General features: G+C 42.7%; 1 protein-coding gene across 4 annotated transcripts in view; it reads left to right on the top strand.

Annotated features, from left to right (window-relative positions):
* The window catches only part of ptprub (protein tyrosine phosphatase receptor type Ub), a 135,111-nt gene that overhangs the window by 24,380 nt on the left and 88,821 nt on the right, over positions 1-21,910 (top strand). For 3 of the 4 annotated variants that reach the window (XM_030781236.1, XM_030781235.1, XM_030781233.1), the window contains exon 2: positions 15,597-15,725. In XM_030781236.1, the coding sequence (XP_030637096.1) occupies positions 15,597-15,725 (129 nt within the window). Of the gene's footprint in view, positions 1-15,593; positions 15,726-21,910 lie in introns of all 4 variants that reach the window. The other variant, XM_030781234.1, reaches the window with a different exon arrangement.

The raw sequence follows: 21,910 nt of genomic DNA, 5'->3' as shown, positions 1-21,910 counted from the left end.
ACAGTTCTCGTGTTTTCTCCAAGACCCCGAGGCTTCATCTGCAATTAACCTTCTAAGAGAATTTCGATATAGTTACGGCAGCTTATCCAGCTCCTCTGTGATGCTTTATGGGAACACGTCGAGTTTGACCTTGGGGGAAAGGGCTTTGATATTGGTGAAAACTCCACGTACCAAAGTTATCTGCTCAAAGACATTACTCCAGTCTGTTCTTCATTCCAACCTTAGCATGTGTGGTGTTATGAAGTAGTGGCGTTAGCTTTTCCCACATGCTAATGGAAAGGAATTGGCTTTAAATTGTGCAATTACTCCAATTAGAATGGCATGGAAATGCTTGCCACATAGAACCATGTTGCTGTGCCAAACAGAACCTGTGTTAAATGTACTTTATCAGAAGGGGAAGCGTTGGAGTTGAATAGACCTGAACTTCAGTGACATTATCAAGTATCACAGTCTTTTGTGAAGGGATATAATGAAAATGAGGAGTTCCGGTCCTTTAGAATGATATAAGATATGAGTAAGAATAAGAGTAATTACAGACTTCAGAAAGAGACACATTAAAAAAAACCCAAAAAACCACACACACCTGCTGGTGGTTCATGGAACGTGGTGGCCATGGCAACATCTGACATCAGTTCTGGGCCTGTCAGCAAATGTGCACATTAGTGAAGTTCAGAGGTAATCTCATGGTCTTGAGTGTGAGAGGCCACTCCAAAAGCCAGTCTGACAGACTGAACACTTTAAACAGTACCTCCTCTGGTGAGTGTGTGTGTGTGAGAGAGAGGGAGAGAGAGAGAGATTCAATTTAAATCGTTCTGAACAGATTAAAAGAGAAAATCTCTCTGAAGGCGTTTCTTGCTTTAAAGAAAACAATCAGAAATAAATTGTTTTGAACGAACTAACGCGTTGGACAGGAATACAGGCGCTGCTACACGAGGGAGACTTCAGCTGTGCGGGCGAGGGGGCCGGGGGCCGGGGGCCGGGGGCCGGGGGGGGCTTTTGAAGGAGAAACCTTTCGGAGCAGACACAAAAGAGAGACATGTGTAAAGGCTCACAATACCACGATCCAGATGTGCATTTTTGCCACCACAAAGCCGTTCATCATCCCTCTGCTCTCAGCTTTTGAGGCTTTCTCAGTTTGACCAAGCTTCACGTTTTTTTTGCTTTTGAAGGAAGTCATTATGGATTTAGTGTGGTACTGTAAAGTAAAAGCCTCTCATCAGCAGCCTTAACAGTTATTTCACTGTGTGCTGTAGTAAGGTCTCAAAGCACAATCAAACTACAAAACAGTGCTCTTGGCTTGGAACAAATATGGCTATTTGGGCCCTCCACTGGGTAGGCTGTTTAAATTTTTTTTTGTTTTGTTTTGTTTTGACTTTTTCTGAGAGGATGTAGTCCAGTAGACGTTTAGTTCACACATTTGATTATTCAAATATTCGGTTCTGCCAAATCCTTATGTTTGAAACTTTTTTTTTTCCCCAAAGGCAAAGCATTTCTGACGCTATGCCAACTACAAAGGAATGATTATTGTTAAATAATTCATTGACTTTCAAGTCATCTTCTTTTCACATAAGTGGTAAATCTATTGTAATGGTAATCAACACATGAATGTATGTTTTGATCCAAAGGCACCAAGACTAGTGCTTTCAATTAGTATGGTTTTATAATATGTATCTATAGACTTATTGGGCTGCTTGTAGGGATTGTATGACAGTAACATAGAAGTAGATAACTGTTATGTGAGCTGCTATATGACAGATTCAGAGGGATCATGCATAATTGGACATTCTGAATGTGTAAGGAAAAAAAAGTAGTAACTTTACATGAATTAGAATATTTTAAGTTTAAAAAGAAAAAATAACGCTACTTTGCTCATTTGTCAGGCGTAGAGGAAATGTAAAGATATATGTTGGAATAGAAGTCTACCTGCAGCGTTAGAACACAGCCATCCTTATGATTCAATAGAACACTGTAGGTTTTGGTAGCTAAAGGTAGGCACTTCATCCAGGGTCTTATAGCCAGTGAAGATGGTATCAGTGGGAAAAAAAGAGAGAAAATGTGTTATGAGAGAAAATGTGATTTTCTTGACTCCTGGTCAAGGCAAGGCGTGGACTTCATTACCTTTAGAGTCAAGGAGAGGAAGCAGTACGCTACCGTTTGACTTATTATTTCTCCTAAATTACTGTTTCTTTTTGTCCTTTTCTTTTCTTTTCTTTTCTTTTCTTTTCTTTCTTTTTTATGTTCACAGACAGAGCTCCTGGTTTTAGTGAGGGGTACTCAGGGTGAGAGTGAACTTGTCTTATTTTTTGAAGAAAAAGCTAACTGCTGCCAGTACTGTCACTTTTAGACTTTAATAAACCATGCATGACTAGCATTAATGCAGTGGGAGAGAGACAGACCATTGCAGCCTCGGTGAAGAAATGACTCTGTCTAAGCTTTGTGATGGCGGGAGGAGTAATACATTGTGGCATTCCTGGGCACAGTCTGTAATAGACAGGAAAATGGTCAACCAGAAATGTTCTGATTGAAATTCCAACTAAGTGCAAAGAAAGTACCTGAGTTGAGCTAAAAGTTGACTGTGTAATTGGATAAAATATATTATGGTAGCTTTTCAAGTCGCCTTAGATTACAATTCTGATTTAAACCATAGTATAGGCTGACATCAGCACCCTTTTAGAAGGCTCAGAGCAGCTGAGTCATAAGTATCGAGAACCTTTTTTTAGGGTCGTGCGCGTGATTAAGCTGAGCTGATCTGATGCTGCTCATAAGCCCTGAATTTTTCTAGGTGTTAAAGAATGCAATTCAGAAATAAACAGCAGGGGACATACCATTTATCAAACTACAAATGAAGTTCATTTTACTCCATCTCAGTGTGTAAACAGAGAAATGTTAGTTAGGGTGCCTAAAGAGGCCTCAGGCAATTACTAAGTGTTTTCAGTCTTGTGTTTGGAATTAAAAAAAAAAAGAAAAGTACTGAAATGAGCCTCTGGTCTTCTGTCATGGCAAAGCTGTCGAATTTGAGCTTGATTAGAAACCGTTTGTAGTGGGGGGAGTGGGGGGGGGGGGCATCCACCTCTTAAGGCTTTGGACACCGAAATATCTGCTTCAGTGAGGAACATGCACTATAACCTGCTTTTTTAAAAAAAATTTTTTACCAAAACTGTTGATCAAAAAAGTCACGCATGAGTGTGATGAAAATTTCATCAAAGATCCTCAACTTGAGGGTAAAACTCACAAGATAGGTCGAAGTCTTGTTAAATTACACCCTTCATCACAAACCATGGGATGTGGATATTTATGATTCTCTATTGCTGCTCAGAACATAAATAATTAATGTTCAATTAAAATGGCAGTGCAATCACTCTATCAGTTTCATGGCTCGTCCTCACAGGTCCCTTTCATTATCTGTATGTTGGGTCATATTTCATTTATTCAGTTTTTTTTACATCAATTCCAAAAGTCATAAAACCACACTGTGACACAGTGTTGCAGCTTAATAAAAAGACAGGGTAAGTAAAGATTAACAATCTGGAAATTTCAAAAAGATAGGATGTGCGTAATCCTATCAGTGAATTATAGCTACAAATATTTGCCATATCTTTAATCGTTTGTGTCCCTCTGCCCTCAAAGGATGACTCAAAGAATAACTTTCGAAAGTTGAGGACGGCTTTTTTAACTGCCGATGTAATCCTTTTCTTCCAAGTACAAGAGAGCAGACACTGTCCCGCTGAGCTGAAATCCCGATTAAGCGTGGCGAGGAGAAAGTTTGGCAGTGGAGAGAGAAAAAAAAAAAAAAAAAAAAAAAAGGAGGGAGGGAGGTTGAATGAGGGCTGTGGATGATTAGTGCTGCCCTTGCTTTAAAAATTTCCGTCTGTCTGGAGGTGTGAGAACAGGATGCCTCCCCTGGTGAGCCTGGCAGCATCTCCTCTTTAATAGCGTTAGTCTGGTGGCAGGGCACACAAGTTGCCTTGTTAACTGAGGTGTGGCCGCTCAGAACGCGGAGCCAGAGACTGTAATGCAATTCTGTCGTTCGCACGCCCCCCCCCCCCCCCCCCCCCCCCCCCCCCCCCCCCCCCCCTCACCAGGTGAAGAACAGCACCAAGACAATCAGGAGGAGGCGAGTTTAAAAGTTCACGCTGGTTTAAAAATCATAGCACAAACCCCTTTTTTTCTGCTACAGAGGACACAAAGCCAGAATCCTGGCTGAGTGGGTGGGTCGGCGGAGGGGAATCGAGAAACGCGAGAACCTTTATGACATTTTATTTGCTGCTCGTTTCATTTCTTCGAGGTGTTCTTACCAGATGTGTCAGTTTCTCCATTTTTTTTTTGTTTTTACGTATGTTCATCAGAGGATTAATTTTAGCATAAGCCAACAGCGTTTTCCATCTGACAGAAAATGTGAATATTTGTGTGTTAATAGATGGATTGGAGATGCAGATAGTGTCTAGAATAAGCCGGCAATCTTTGCTCGATCTAACAGCCATTTCAGCAGCAGATGGCGAGGAACGTCTACAGTAAGTGATTCTGCGCTGTATCACCTGTTCCCTGTCAAAGCCTGTAACAAAACCACCGCCACTCACACACACACCGAGCATATGGCCACTCCTCAAAGTTTAATTACTCTATAAACCCCCAGAAATAAAACCACAGACACCAGTTGCAAAGTGCTGATTTTGGGCCTCATGTTTTGGTTTTCACTTGTTTCGAGATGTAATTTGTTTTACGCGTGTCACACTGCACCGCGGCTTGGCCTTGCTGAAGATACTCCATGCGTCTGTTTGCTCCACAGAACAGACTTGAAATTCCTCAAAATGTATTACAAAATGAGAATTGGGCAGGGGGAAAGGGGTTGGGGGCATATAGGAGTACGAGGAGATAGAGGCAGGGGGGTGCAGTTCTGTTTGTTGAAGACCCACACAAAGTCGACGCTAGAATTGCACCTCTTTGAAGTTGTAAAGTGCGTCCTGGAGTGAGCCTGGTCTTGTGTTTCTTTTTTTTTTGTTCACTTTATCCTGAAGTTGCTGCACCAGCGGATTAATTAGCTTTCTAACAGTGCAGTGGCCCTTTCCTTTCCTCACCACAGGAGTTCAGGTCTCAACACTGCCCCCTGCAGGCATACTTCCATTCAACGGCAGCTGAACCACATTTCCTCTCTCTGTTTTCTCCTTCTTTCTCTTCCCACCTGCTTCTTTCATTTTGTCTTATCCGTGTACTTCTCACTCACCCTCTCTCCATCTTTTGGTACCATGCTGACTCATTTATCCTGATTCGACTCGTCTCTCTCTCTCTCTCTCTCTCTCTCCCTCTCTCCCTCTCTCCCTCTCTTTCTCTGTGACTGACAGGTTAGAAACTCTGAAATATGTCATGGAGCTTTTACCTGTGACTGCTTTTGATGTCTGTTGACTGTTAGTTAATCCTGTTAGATTGTGAAGGCACATAAGAACACCCCCCCCACCTCCCCGCCAATCCCCACTGGCCACAGAGATGGCATTTCTCCATGTTTTTGCAGTGAATACACAAAATATAAAATTAAAAATTGAATTCAAAATAGGTCGAGGAGAATCCTTGCCATCAAATCTTTCCTGAATGTACTGCTTCATGCTAAATGTGACATGACAGGGAGAGAAGTCAAGTCATCAAAAGGGTACTACATCGATATCCATAGCAACAGAGCTGCAGTGGAAGAGACTCTTAATGTCAATTTACATTAGGAGTTTTGAGTGTTTTTTTTCCATAGATCAAGAATGACCCGTTCTTTTAAAATTCTGCTTTTAACAAAAAGTTTGTATCTAACAATGGTTCTGACTTCTATATGCACTGACAGAAGCATAATCTACACAGAACACTGGCAGTGTCACTTCAAAGTGTTCTGACTGCTAGCGTGACAAATCGCTCCAAATGAGTCTCTTTGTTAAACTTTGCTTCCACTGGGCTCGACACGGCTGAAACCTATTGTGGTCTCATTGCCGTTCCATTGAGTCGTCGTGGACACCTAGCGGTTTTTCCCGAATGCAGGCTAACGTTCGTCTCATTTAGAGGCACGCCGGCAGTCTTAGCGCCGTCGGAATCGCATTGATTAGGTCTCTGGAGACTCCCACGTATTCTGACTCTGCCTCCCCTCATTACGCTGCCTGATTACTAAATGCGAATGCAGAGTGTGTTTGTGTTTGCCTCTTTCCTGTCTGGTTGCGAATGCCCTTTCTGAGGTCGGGAGCAGTGGCTTAGTTTCATCACGGGCCGCTCGGCTGGCAGAGTGAAGCGGGCCTCTTCCTGCAGAATTCCCGACGTCTCAAACATTGTCATTTGGACTCTGAAGAATAGAAATGTTGATCTTAAATTTGCTAATGAGTGAGAGGTGTTAATGTTGCAAGGCTGTAAAATTTTTGGGGGGGGGGGGGGGGGGGGGGCGTAAAGCTCATCAGTCTCATTTTTTCCCTCTCTGAGTCATACATCTCTACAATCTCTTCTCTTAGTTGTACATTTCACCCCTCTCATTGTGTGAATAAATCCAGTTATAGCACGCTGATGTGAAGTGGTGAAAGGTGGTAGACGGTGAGAACGTGATGTGGGAAGCGTGTGACCTTAGCCTGAGGATAGTTATTTAGTCTCGATCTGACAGTGTCTTCCCTGGTGCCTTGGGAAGTGTAAACAGATATGGGTGATTTCTTTGGGCCTCTACCCCATCTCCCTATCTGACCGTGGCTGAGTGTCTGTTTATGATATGTCTAACCATGCAATTTCCACTTTCTACTCACACTCAAAAACAAGCAGTTGTGGATGCATACCCTGATATTTTTCTCTCTCGTTCTCTCTGCCTCCCTCTCTCTCTCTCTCTTTCCCTGTAATAAACTCACACCCTTATGTTTTTCCTATTTCAATAACCCTGCTCCTCTTGTTTACTTTGTTGTTGCCTCAGGAGAAAGACTTGCTGTTTATTTTGTAGATGCGCAACACAGGTGTATGAGGTTTGTGTATGCTGTGTGAAGCAACAGGGGCTGAGCTGAGGCCAAAGAGTCAATGTTCGATACCTGAAAAATGAGAGACAAGTGTGACCATCTCTGGTGTACTGTCTGGGTGGTGAGAGAGAGACCGGTTTGGATTTTAGAAGTGAGCTTTAGCGGAAGCAGGTGTTCTGTTTCTAGAATGTTCAGAGCGAGTGAACGGGACGTTGTCGTACTCAGCCGTCGCTGGTCCAGAGGAGTTAGTTAAGCTTGTCCTTTCAGTAAGCTCATAAAAATACCAGTAGATGCGAGACTGTGTGTGTATTGATCGACGGCTATTAAAGTTGATATTTTTGACCCATGGAACATGCCTGTTTCTGAACGCACACAGCATGGTTGCCTTAGCCTTCCAGCACTTTGCTACTGTCCCTACAGACAGAGGAGAGAGGGGCTAATTAAATCCTAGATCACTTTTGATGCTGTTTCATAATCCTGTAGGCAGCATGGCACATGAAAAGTACCAGCAGTGGGATGTCGGTTTTTTTTGTGGCCCATCTAAAATAAACCAAGCAATGAGAACACTTCCACATTTCAGACAAACAGAAAAATTAGCACGTTATTAGTAACGGCGGTGAAAGGTTTTTTGGCAGTATGATACTAAAGAGATGAGTTCTCTGGGATGTTATGCTCTAATCGCAGGATAGAGGTATCATAGGGAAGAAGCTAATGTATCAGATTTGTCAAAGTTTGCCCACAGACTTTCTCTTCTCTTAAGGGTTAGACCTGGAGAGCTTGTCTGTATTTTGTGAGTCCCTCATGGAGTTGGGCGAGAGAAGGTTGTTGGTTGTGTCTGGATTTAAGGAAAAGTGATAAACAGAGCCACTTTCCAGGAGTGTTACCTAGCGGTGAAGGACGCGCACATGCCCTTGAGGCATTTTCCACCTGTTTAAGACTTCAGCTGGAGTACTGATCCAGAGTACCTCTTCTCCCAAGAGTCTGGTAGTAAGGCCTTGCATCGGTGCTGGGTAAAACTGATCCTGTGTCAGTTTACAGTTCCTCTATGTTTCATCATGATTCATCTGTTTAGTAGGAGAGACACTCTAGAGGGCTTAGCCACAACTTCGGCTTCACTGCTCCTCTAAGAGTCTTTTTTTCCCCTGGTTCTCTCACCTTTAATTAGTTTAATTTGCTCACAAGAGACTGGAAAATGCCCCCTGCCCCGCCCCCCCCCCCCCCCCCCCCCCCCCCCCCCCCCCCCCCCCCCCCCCCCTCACTAAGCACACTCAGACGGACTCAGAGAGGCACATCCCACAAGCAAGTTGATTACTGCTACACTTCAGGTGCTCAGAGACACATACATCATGTTTGTAATGGTCCAGCGACACGGTACATAAGGCAAGTGAAGCTGTCTTACCACTAATAGTTTATATAACAACAGATTTCTGCAAAATAATTTTACAGAATAAAACTTTAAAACATTGTGTCGCTCTTTTCTTTTCAAATCAAATAGAAATTTGACATTTTTTTAAGTTTTGAAATTGTAGTGGCAGTTCATTTCCTCTTGATGGAACAGTGCTGAATGTTCATTGGAGGGGATGGAAAAAATAAAATGAGATAGTCAAGAAAAGATAAAAGCAATTATCCATTTGTAGTCACACTGTGCGGCTAGTTTGTCAGTCAACAGAAGGCCTCGTACTTGAGAAAGAAAAAAAATTGTTAGCTCTTTTTGATGGATTCTTTCGTGATTTATATATCTTATATCTCCTTATTTTGTTCATGCCCTTGCAGAGTAAGTCAATTACCAGTCTTCTATTTATTCAGAGCATGTATACAAGTTCAAAGAGCTCTCACAGTGTGGAGGTAATTTAAAAATTTAAATATTAAACAGCGATGATTAATAGTTTGTTTTGGTCATGAAACATAATGCAATATTATAGTTTCCGTGACTATAGCCCCATTGAATGAATGTGATAAACAAACAGCGGGCCCTGGAACACTTCCCAACTTTCCAGCAAGTCTGTCGGTTTTTTTTTTTTTTTTTTTTTGTGGTAGAACAGTCTGGTTAGATTAGATACAAAATCACTCCTATTCCTCCCTTTGTTCTGTTTAAATAGTAAAAAATAGTGCAAATTTTGCCCACTGTACACACCTATAAAGCAGAAAGATAAACAGCACTCATGAGCCACACCTAATTCAAAAGAACAACAGAGAGAGTGGAAAGCAAAGTATATATTACAGGCTCCAGTTGGACTGAGAGGACAAGAAGGAGTCTTGGAAAGGGAAGGAGAAGAAAAATATACTACTGTGACTATCATAACCTGGTGATGTCTTACCCTTCTTTTCGCCTGTCTCGCGCTTTGAATAACATGTAGTGTTGTCTTACTCTTCTTTCAGCCTGTGTCAGGCAGTGAATGGCACATCGCGATGGCCGACCTTTTTTTTTTTTTTTGAAGCCTGTCTCACGCTGTGAATGGCTTGTGAGAGATATGGTTGAATGCAGATAGAGCAGACCGCCCATCAGAAGGACGTGAACACTCTCCAGTGGGCTGGCTTCGTTGGAAGGACCTGTTCTTGGCTCAGAGCGGAGGCTTGCTGGGGCATGAGTGCGCTCGTATGTTTGTACATATTGGTTTGTTTTCTTAGCCGTGGGAATGTCTGCTTGTCCCTGGTTTATTTTTACTTCCTCTGAAGAAAGATACAGCGCCGCTCCACTAACGACTCAAAGATTTTTATTTTTTTTTTAAACCAATCTTTGCCCATTTGTTATCATATGTTACACTGTGCACTTGTCTGACACAGAGAGAGCATGGGAGTGAGAGATAGCAAGAAAAAAAAATCAGGAGTGACGGGCGGAGAGAGAGAGAGAGAGAGAGAGAGAGAGAGAGAGAGAGCGTGTTTGCCGATTTCTAAAAATTGTTGGGCGACACTGTGTCAGCTCTATATAATTAGAAGCTGAGCTTTGGTTGGTGGGGTGCGTCCCCGATCCCAGGCCTCTGGCCTAGAGCAGCTGTTGGGGAAAGAGTGGAGAGGAGGCAGGTGGGCTCGTTCGCTCTGGAGCTCTGCCACCGTGTGCACATCTCTCATCTTCTCACTTAGTATTCCAGCTGCCTGCCTGCTCAGTTTGTGTTCTCACTCTCCCAGGACCATGTGCCCAGGCAGGCATTTTAGCCAGGCATGGAGATCCCTACCTCCCGGGGGCCGTCACTGTCTTAGCCGCGGGTCCTAATATTTTGCTTACATTTGAAAGGCGAGGTGTTCAATAGTCATTTTTCATCAAGAATCTTTTTTTTTTTTTTTTTTTTTAAGCTTGAACGGTGGAGTAGCGTTTTTTGGGGGGGTTTTTTTTGGAAACGTAGGAGACACCTATCGTATCTCATTTTAGTAATCAGATGGTTTCATTTTCATACATTTTACGCTAGTTGAGGTTTTGCTCTCTTGCACTTTGTCTCTCCCTTTTCTTCTTGATATGCAAAATGTTCACCAGCATGAAATCTGACACAAATTTAATTTAACAACAGGGGACCAGAGGACAGTTCCAATTATTTTCTTTTTGAAAGATTACTTTTTTTTTTTTTTTTAGGAAACCCAACAAACTCAAACAAATCTTTCCTTATTTCGTGTCATTTGACAGCCCTACGTTGACATCAATGTTTATATCTTGAGCGTGTGTACGCCCATGTTTTTCAGATAGTTAGTATCTTTCATTCGACACAAGAAAACACACAAACAAACAACAAAAATAAAAAAAAAAACACTGGTGGCCATATTAACACAGAGGGGGGAAAAAACCACAAAAAAAAAAATGCAGACCACCTTCTGTTCTCTGGATGGCCATTAATGTATTTCCCTCTGTGGGTGGGTGGTGGTGTTCAGTCATTAACACTGAGAGGAAAAATGAGGGTATTTCATCACGAACGCGGCGAGGATGGATAGCCTGCATTCAGGCGAGGGAGAACAGCAAAGACTTTCTACCCCAAAACAAACAGTCTTCTCTGCGTCTGATGCATGGTCTGCCTGTGCTCAAATGCTAATCAGCCAGCCCAGCAGACCCTCTTTCTCCTCCAGCGCGGGAGGCTGCGGTCTCAAAAGAACATTCCAGAAGTAGCAGCAGCCAGGCAGTCAGTCAGTTCTGGCCTCACATGCCAGAGCTCTGAGGAAACGTCTGATTGGGCTGGGAGCTTCCCTGTCCCTGGCAAGGTGGCTGGCAGGAAGGTGCGGCCACTCGCAAGTTCATCTGGGGCTGCAGATCTCCCAGATTCCCTCCTTCTTCCCTCTCCTGCCGGCTCCTTGTGCCCTCCTACGTCCTCCCGGGTCTTAATAATAGGAAGGGGGGGGGGCACACGATGTGCTCTCTTTCTCTCTCGTTTATTTCCCCAAGTGCCTTCCAGGCTCCGAGTATCATTTGAAATGCCATGAATTACTTGAATCGCAAGCCTGTGCATTAAAAATGAAGGTACTCGTGCCGACCAGCTTAGCACAGCATGTGGTCCATTACAGACCAGTTAATAACAACAAATCATCCCCAGTCCACTGAGATGGAAATGCCATCCCTTGAAATAGGTTACAGTCCCTGTTGCTCATGTATATTTTTTTTTTTATATAATAACGCAGATAAGATTGTATAGTCTGTTGTCATTTTGTTGACTATAAGCGCTCTCACAGACACGGACATGAAAAGAAGTCCATGTTCATTCATGGCAAATTTGTAATAGGTGCTCATTCAAAGTGGAAAGTTTATCAGATTTCCTTTTACTTTTCCCGCTGAAGTCAAGTGGCCTGCTATAGAAAGCGTATGTAAATTCGCCGGATTACCAGGAATCTGCTAACAATGCCTGCCTTAAGTCCCCGAGTGCAAAGCATGCACTCAATTAAATGACAAGGGCGGGTGGAGAGTCACAAACAAGCGTGTGAAGTGAGCAATGGGAAGGACCTAAATCTAATTTGTGTAGCCACATTTGAAAAGGAAAAAAAAAAAAAAAAAGAAGAAATCAGAGGGAGACCGTTCAGGCCCGAGACAGAATGCGTTTTTCAAAAGTAGGGCATACCTTAAATATCCCTTGGCAAGGCAGAAGCAACCTGGAAGTGTTGTTAAACAAATTGCCCCCCCCCCAACTCCCCACCCCCCATTCTTGCTGAAGCTTTCTACACAGAGACGATTCATCCTTCTGATCCTCTGACAACTTCCTATTTATTTCTGCCTCTTTCCCTCCTTTGTATTAAAACCCAGTGAGCCATGGCAACAGATCAAGTGAACCTGTGAAGATATTTTGGTTACTGTAGACTTTGTGTGTTATTTCCACGGGAATCATAGACTAGGCTTAAAGCTACCAATGTGTAAGATTCGCCTTAGCTCAGTCATCAACACAATTAACATCATACCAGTCCACGTTCAACAATTAGCATTCATCTACCCAGAAGAACGCAGACGTCTCAAAGGCCCGTGAAGTAAAAGGTATTCACCAAAAGGAATAACCCGAAAGTGTTTCGTCGTGTTGTTTTTGTTTACCTTTTTGCTTCCAAGCTAGTGGGCTGAAAATATATCCTCTGCCAAAATCGATATGTCAAAAGTCTCTCGTGTTTGACTCTGAGGGCAGATGGTATAGTCACAGCTTTGACTTTACTTATGTGAGTGATTACATTTTCCCCGACTGTGTTTCAACGCTGTGTTTCAGATGGAGAGGTGAGGCTGACGTCTTGAAACCTACTCTCTTTTGATACTCGTTGGGTGGCGTTTGTGTCTGAGGTGATAAGCTGGGCTGTGTCCAGGTGTAATGATCATTTGAATGCAGGGCTTGGTCTCAAGGTGTTCACTGATACGCACAGGATTAAATAAGAGGACAAAACGTCTATGTGTGTGTGTTTTAACAGTCACCTGTCTGCTCATTCAGTCAGCCACAAAAAAAGCTTTGACCAACCATGCGTGAAGTTCTGCGGGTCACACGGATATACATGCGCACATACACGCACATGCACATGTGCACACACTTGCACACACACACACTTGCACACACGTTACAAAGAGAGCGCAAGGCAAATACCGGGTGGAGCCGTATGATTCAAAAGGCAAAAGCAATAAAAATAGGGTGTGATTTTGTGAAATTCAGAACGTCCATATTAACCTGTTATGTTTACATTTGCTCAGGGAGAGACTTAACTGGCAAAAAAAAAAATACTCAGAAAACCCTATTTGTTTTCTTTCTTTTCAAAGTGGTTAATGAAAACATGTTTGGTTCCAGATACATTAAAATGTTCATTAATTCAGTTTGCCAGTCCCGACTGAGATGTGGGGGGTGGTGGTGGGGGGGGTAGTATTTAGCTGTGTTCCTTGTGCTGTGTGATTTGGGAGAGTATTGAAGGATTGTAGGAGGTCGAGTGGAATGGCCTTTCAGAGAAGCCATTCTTCAACATCTAAATGAATAGAAATAAAGGCGCAATCTCAACAGGGAGCCTATTCACATTAATAAACCAAACGAAGGGATGAGCAAGCAAACACACACAAAAAAAAACCCACCCACCCACCCCACACGCTTCAGCTTGGAGGCTTCTAACCTTGGCAGAGTCTCAAACTTCTTTTTATTTATTTTTTTTTGTTTGTGTGTGTCCTTCTGGGTGTGCCAATTATAAAGCAATTACATATTGTAAAGGCTTCTGATATCAGTGACATTAGAGGTGGTTATACTTGGAGGCCAGTTGCTGTGTCGGTCAGATAGCTGTTTCAGCATGAATGGCAGGCACCGTCTCAGCTCATCCTCTTCAGCCTCTCTCTCTCTCTCTCTCTCTCTCTCTCTTTCCCTCTCTCTCTCTCTCTCTCTCTCTCTCTCTCTCCGTGGCTCCACGGGGGAAGAGAGGCAGCGCACTTCATTTGCAGATCCGGACAGGAATAATATAGTACGAACGTTCCCCATGTGTGTCAGGCCCCATATCTTTCCCTGCTGGATTGGAAAGGGAACCCTGTGTTGGACAATTAACCCGTGACCTCTGCAGCAGATCTGTGGTGAAACTCTTCAGTGACGGTCATAAATCAAACCCCGTAGGGGTGGAAATCCGAGATCCCTCCTCGTGAACGGCGGCACCGTTCACCTTTAATGCTGAGTTCACACTTGTAAAATGTTTTATTTCACTCTGGCTCAGCAATACAGAAACGTGCAACAAATTTCGCTGTTTGTGTCCAAAATGCAGAACCCCAATCCTTCAGCTCTCCCGTATCTCAACCTCTCAGGCCTGAAATGTCTAAATCTCTCGAGACGGGGTCACCCCCGCCCCCCTCCCTCCCTCACTGTTTATCTGTGGCGTACGCTTTCGAAATGGAGAAACTTTGGATTTGAAAATACTTTTCTTAGGCGATAGAGCGTCCTCGTCTGTGCTACAATTTTTTTTTTTAAAAAAACACAGCTCTCCGTCTGTCTCTCAGTGACCTTGAATCTCGTCTTTGCCTCTGTAACCCGTTCAATGTAAAATCAGAACAGTTTGCCTGATGCACGGAACAAGCTCTAATGAGGCAGTCAGCTTTGAGGGTCACCTTGTTATGCTTATTGTCCTGTTCATTGCCAGGGTTGTCTCTCATTTGCTGCGTTTTTCTGGTCAGAGCTAGCGCAGTCTCTCGTCGTATGATGAGGGAATCAAAAGCTGACCGTTTCTACCCTATTATTTTCACCCCGCTGAGTAAATGTGCAAGATTTCAGCATGCAGCTGCAACAGTGCATTAAGCGCAGCCTGAGGGCTGTAATAGCACTGTCTGTTTAATGTAATTTGGAAAGACTAGTGTTTGGCTTGTGGGTTTAGCAGGTTGTGATGTATTGCAATAATAAACTCAGTCCCCTCAGGTGCTGTACCATCAAAAGTTTATTTGTATCTCTTAATATTAGTGGGATGTGCTGGAGTGCTGTTTGTTTATGAGTGGAAGTGCATGTGTATGTGTGTGTGTGTGTGTGTGTGTGTGTGTGTGCATAATATTGTGAATTTTATGTGAGGATAAAATTGTATGAGAAATTGATGTGTGAAGTGTGTGTGTGTGAGCGTGTGTGTTTGAGTGAGAGAGAGAGAGCGAGAGAGAGAGAGAGAGAGAGAGAGGGCCTGTGAGTTTAATATAGGAGGTATATTGCATTTGGATGTCTGTTATTAATTGGTATGTGGCTGAAGCAGTGTAGGGGGATATGGGTGGTGCTATGCTTTCTGGCATCTTTCCCACTGCAGTAATAGAACTGAGATCAGAGGGGAGAATATGATGAAATGCTGCCCAAAATGAGCCGCCACTGCTCAATTACACCGCACTGCTACGGGGTCCTGGTCCCCTCACCTGCTGCAATACAACCCCCCCCCAAAGGATACCCAGAGTTCCCCATCCTGTAATATACGTTTTATAGTCAACAAATTGAAGATCAAATGTAACGCAAATGAGTAACTCTGGCCCCTGAGCAGTTTATCTTGACCCAGACTTTTAAATATTTCATGAATGCTAAATCAGGTCGTGTTCGACAGAAAACACAATAAAAACCATTTCCTTTGCTTTGAAGATTTTAATGAGACGAACTCAGGATCCTCTCAGATTGAGTTTGATGATCTCTCTCTTTCTCTCCCTCTTTTTTTGTTTCTCTCCATCTCTCTCTTTCTTTCTCTCTCTCTCTCTCTCTCTCTCTCTCTCTCCTTCTTCTGCAGCAGCTGGTTGCACCTTTGAGGAGGACTCTGACCCAAGCCTGTGTGAATTCAGTCAAGGGGAGGAGGATGACTTTGATTGGCAGCTCTTCCGTGCCCACACCTCGCCTCACGCCTCGTCTGATCTCCTGCGTGGTAAGTGGCCAAATCTCCATCTGCGGTAAATGTTCTCATTCCACCAGCCTATTTCACACCACTACCCTACCATTTCACACTGTGTGCCTCCATTTGGGATGGGTGCTGGATCCAAACACTTGTGAAGGGAATTTTTTTTTTTTTTTTTGGTGGGGGTGGGGGCAAGAGAGGATATGAGAATCTAGAGTAAGACCGGTTCGTCCCGGCCATTAATACCCTCTAGATTACACTCTCTGGAATATCAATATGGGAGCCTACAGCTATCTCACAGCCGGCCCTTACTTGAAAGGGACAGTTACTCTGCAGGCTGTACATTAGCAGTCTGTCTGTGGGTTCTTGCTGTATGTTTGTTTTTCATTTATGTAAGAGGGATGTGATGCATGTGTCCTCTCACGCTCCGGAGCGAAGCTGCTGGGAAAATGAATAGTTTTCCTCTGTCGTCGGATGCTACGCTCATCAGGAACGTGCAACCCGCGCGCTAATCAAGTCAGAAAATTCTCTCATGCATAATTCATGAGCTGTAATCAACCAGTCATCCAAGACTTTCCATTGGTCTTTTATTTTCGTTCAAGGGCTAATACATATGTCGACTCCCCCTGAAGGTCCAACAGAGTGTGACAGCTGCCCATCCCCGTCTATTGTTTTGCTCTCGGCTGCTTAATATCTTACACGTTCCCAAAATGAGAGTCTGCCCTCAGGAGAAAAAAAAAAAAAAAGGTGGACTCACTTTGCAGCTCTTTAATGTCTTAGGCGTTTTTCCAACTGTCCGAGCCAAGTGCCAATCAACGGTGATTAGGACGCTAGTCTGTGCCACAACTAATCGATCAGTCGGTCAATCCGTCTGCCTGTGAAATGGAGCCCACCCTGAAGACATAGCAGTGGAATTTGTGCTGCATGGCAGGAAGTGTTTTTAATGAGATACGTTGCGGAAAGTAGATCAAAACAACCTGAACAAAAATGAAAAAAAAAAAACCCCAGAAAGAAAGGAAAACTTCAGAGCAAATAATTGGATTATGGGTAAGACAGTGATAAGTCATTGAAAGGAATGGTTGAATAATACAAAAATAGATGTGAAAAGAGATAGACTGGTAATGAGAAAGATAATGAGCTGATAAAATCCTCTGCCGTGAGGAGATGACATACTCTTCGTAAGCTCAGTGACTCACAAGGGAGGAAAGTCCTTGAGGAATGTTTGAGAATCTGAAGATAAACAGTATTATTTGGTCGGTCAGAAATTACCTGTGGGAATAGCCATCAAAAGGCCAGATCTCCTTACACTAAGTAGTGTGTTGCTTTGTTTGAGTCGTTTGCTCAGAACTGGAGGAACACACTCTTTTGTCATGTGCTCACAATTAAAGATCTGAGATATTTCAAGACTGTATTTCTGGTTAGGTGACATGAACAGCATTGGAAGAAATACCTAATGCTCTCAGATAATAAATATATTACCTACCTCAGATTTTATTCAGTGATGAAGGAAGTTTTTCCTAACTATTAGTTTTCTCCTTATCTATATCAGAAATAGCTGCTACATCACGTCACAATCACAAGCCTTTAGCAATGCACAGGCACCATGGAAAGAGTGTAAGGTAAGGGTCTGACAATACTGATTCTTTCTGGACACTATATGAGTATACACATACACATGCACACACACACACACACACACACACACACACACAAAAGCACAGACACACAAAAGCACGGACACGCAAGTATGGACATGCACACACACACACACGCACACACACACACACACACACACTCCCTCAGACTCTGTGTCCAGCCTGAAATCCCAGTCTGCGTCTCATTTATCTGCCTGTTTAGGGGTGGCACTGACTTGCTGCTGTAAGGGAAACAGCCAAATAACTGCAGGTATGTGGGGTGGAATGAAGAACACAATGTCTCACTGCTGTTGTGTCCTTGAGAGAAGTGCTTAACCTCAAGGTCGTATCAGAGGTGTGTCACCCCTGACATAGTAAATAATTGTAAGTCTGCTCGGGATAAGATCATCAGCTAAACGCATAAAAGTGCAGTTGCTTTATCTCCACTGTCACAGGCTGGAAATGTCACAGGGGCAGTGAAGGTAAGGTGTTTTGTTCTGTGTGTTGGTTGTGAGAAATCGTATTGGTCATTCCATACACACAATGGAGCGTCTGCTCTGTATCAGCCCATGACTTAAACCGTCCCCCGCCATCAGTGATGGTGGGTAGCTTGTGTTTACGAGATAAGACTATTTACAGCGGGGCCATTTAAGCTTCTCGTGTTGGCCTGAAATATGTGTGCTTTAGGAAGATAGGCAAACATCTCTGTCCCATGGGAGAAATTAAGATTTTCTATCAGAGGCAAGGGGTGTAGAGGGGATTGGAGGGGAAGAGATAGAACCTAAGATTCCTTAGCATTAGTTGTTTTTTTTTTATCCTCCCGTATACAGTCTTAAATTTATCCTTTGAAATGAGATGAGATGGGTTCTGCTAGCTTGCAGAAATAAGCCTTCCAGGCTAAACGCTAAGCGTGTCTGGCGGGTTTCTCTTGATTGTAAAGTAATGTCCGTCGGTGAAGTAATGTTAAATACATGCGAGGGCATCCCTTTGGCGCGACCGGGGAGATCAGACGTTCAGATGTTCAGACTGGTGCAGTCATTTCCCAGGACTTCCGCAGAGGTTGTGGCTTCAAATACGCTAGCCATAAATATAGAACTGAACATCTGTTCAACAACCCTCAACACCAGTGTCTTATTTATCTCACAGCTTCCTCTATCTTATGTAATTTGTATGCAGCCCCGTTAGTGATCTGTCCAAACTGAACGGCATGACAAATTGATCTGATGTGCTTGTCTACGATGAATTAGCACTGACTTTTCTCTAACATACAGTAACATAGTACAAATGAGAATTTGCCATCAGTAATTAGAGGCGAAGACATTATGATTCCATAAAGAGAGAAACAGCCAAAAGAGGATTGCGAGGCACTTAAGACATACTAATTGGACAGCACATCTAAAGTCTGGCCTCTTGGGTTCAGATGTAGTATCAGTAGATTAATCTTTTCACGCATAACAAGATTTTTCAAAGCTATTGATGACAAAAAAAAGCCTTTCAATTCTCGTCGCTCGTATCCCCAGTCGAAAGGAGGACCGTCTCGAAGCATATGAAACGTGTTGGCTTGTTATTACCCAGCAGCCTTTAGGTCCAGATATCAAAAACCTGTGCCCCAGCTGCACATTACCGAACAGTGTCATGTTCGTCTGATTCATTTCCAGTGCGAGCGGCCAGAGAACCCTCGGTGCAGAGACAAGATGGTGGGAGGCACATCTGGTGGAGTTGTTGGATCATTATCTGACCTGGCCAGCTTCCCCCTTGTGTGATCCAATAAAGCATCTCGCTGCTTATCTCTCTCTCTCTGTCGCCATTCTCACTCTCCAATCACTCACCCCGAACTCCCGGGCCTGAGGATTTATCGCTCCTCACATATTCCTAATACAATTTGTTATGTTTCATGCAATTATTTTGAATCACCTCAGGCAGCTCACCTATGCATGGGGTCTTGCTTGGGGGGGGGGGGGGGGGTGCCCCAGTTTGAAAGACAGTCATGTTGTGTGAAACTGAGAGATGGTTGGCATCTGTGTGCTACATTTCAGCTCATCCAGAGCAAGAGTCTGAGAACTAAGAAATGTGGATCGTTTGGGGTTTTTCTTTTTCTTTTCATCCCGCTAAGATGTGAAAGGTGTGCACTCAATAATACTGTGAAAAATGGACCCAAACAAATACAATCCGACAAGACAGGCCGTGGTTAAATGAAGATGTGCTGCTTTCATAGGAGTGCATAATTAAGGAGAAAAAAATGACAAACCAGTGAAAGGAATGAATGTATCCAGAGAATGAAAAGCTCTTGATGACAAATGTAAGAATAAAGCGACTTTGCATGGATAAGTGATGCATTCAGTTGCGCTCAGTCTCTGTGAAGAGTGGAGAATGTGGAACAAACTGTCTTTTATGAAACTGAATGACTGTATTATTGCAGTATTTTATTTATGTGTGTCCACTGTTCCATCAAATGTTACTAACTCCGAATCAGTGTGATGCTAAACTGCAGAGGGATGCATTCTGAAGACTGGCACCAGAAAAAATGAGTCTGTCATTTTTGTCTTGGCGATCACACTTATGTATGCAAAATCTCTTTGATCATTATAATAATAACCCATTTTTTCACTCTTTCTTTCTTTCTTTTTTGAAAACAATTCACCGCTTTGCATGAAAAGACCCACATTTCTGCAAATAGGTCAATTTAAGTAAGCATAAGCACCATTTGCACTTTACTGCTGTGCAGTGGATTCTATTAAAAAAAGTTACCTTGTCAAAGAAACTGAAATTCCTCCATTAACCTCTCTGTTACGCCCAGATCCATATCATGTTTACACTATAATTAGACACTTTTCAAGATCTTAGTTGGTTTCTTAAACCTGAATCTTTTCTGTGCAGTATTGCTGGATATATTCAGTGTACATGCATCACTAGCACTTAAAAAAAAAAAAAAAAAAAGTAAATAAAAAAAGGACAAAGAATTTCTTTTCAGTTACTTTTTCTCCCTTGCAGAGGCATAAATGTAAACAAAAGTTGGAAAAGTATTGCGAGTTTTGTTTTTTTGGCTGTTCGGCGGACCCCACACTTTGAACAAAAAGCAGATTTGCTTCGTCATGCAGGACGTACATTGTTTTCCAGTGACACAATGAAATATAAACCCACATTGTTTGTCCTGTGAAGAACTTGGGGAGATAAAAAACTGATGTGTGTGTAACTTTTGGGGGTGCCGTTGGGATCCTGGCCGGCGTGAGGAAATAGATAGTTGTGTAAATCTAGCTAGCCTGAGTAAATCCTCTTCTCGACAGAAGGCAGAGAGCATAAACTAGCACAGTGAGATGAGACAGCTGTTCAATTCATATTTATAAAGCATATAGAAGTTCAAATAAATAAGCCAAGAGACAGGCATGAGCTGGGGTGGAATGTATGTACATTTTCCCCCCCCCTCAGAGAGGCAGTAAAACTGTCCCTTTATGGATGCAATGAGAAACTCTGCCTACCCCCTTTTTTAAACAAAGTCTTGTCAAATGAGGGGTTTTTTAAGAGTTAAACTGTCGATCGTTTTTAGTCATAGTGGCGGACAGTAACGTGGTCAAGAATCTCCCCGTGCTGACTTCTGTAATTGTCAGAACGTTCATGTTGTACTTGATAACAATGCAACAGTGCACTCATCAGTTTGTAATGAGGGTTGTACCAGTTTACAAAACGTCAGTCTACAGTATTTAGTCAGCAACAACTGGTACTTCCTCAGTAACAATTGCTAAGCCGTGCCATTACAAACTTTAAACGTGAAAATATTGGTTAACTAGAGAGCAGAACATCATGACTAAATCACATTGATGAAAAAATAATGCTCACAGATTACAAAACCAGAAGTAATTCCTAATCCTTGTTAATAAGACACTAAGATTTAATTTTCATAAATTAATCACAAAGTACGTATAAATTGTAACCAATCTGTTCGCCTTGTTGACGATAATTGCTAAGCTCCACCATAAAAGACCACCCAGTTTCAGCACCGCTTCTCTGTTGAGGTGAAGCAGAAGTGACATTTAATAGTGTCCCAGATGTTGTGGAATAAATACATAGTTAAGTATTTGGTAATACCTCAGAAACGATGCTGTTGTATGATTCCCATAAATCCTGATCTGACAAAGGTGTAAATCAGTTTCAACCCATTATTTATTCAATTATCTATCTGTATAGTTATTTATTTATTTACAATGATCACTTCCTCAAACCATGATGGCAAAATGTTGTCGATAGAATTGCCATCACCGCGACAGATTATTTGAATTCAATTCTGCTGTCGGATTTCCTCAAATGACCTTGTCCTTCTGTAATACCTTAATCAGCTCCTCCTGGATTAATCTGTTGGACATTTTTTGGTCTTTTACCACCGTGTGTAAAGTTTCATAAAACCTATGTGACCTTGCTCTACGGAGTCAGCTGAACATGTGGGTTCTATGAGTCTTCACAGCTTGTTAAGGTCATATGGTTTCAGTGAAATGCTCGGTGACTAAAGCATATTTTGTGAGTTTTTTTCCCCCTCTTTTTGTTTGAAGTTGAAACAAAATGCTCCCACTGAGACTTGACATTAACAAA

Source organism: Chanos chanos, chromosome 8 (assembly GCF_902362185.1).
Source record: "Chanos chanos chromosome 8, fChaCha1.1, whole genome shotgun sequence".
Lineage (NCBI taxonomy): Eukaryota > Metazoa > Chordata > Actinopteri > Gonorynchiformes > Chanidae > Chanos > Chanos chanos.
This window is presented reverse-complemented; position numbering and strand designations above follow the sequence as displayed.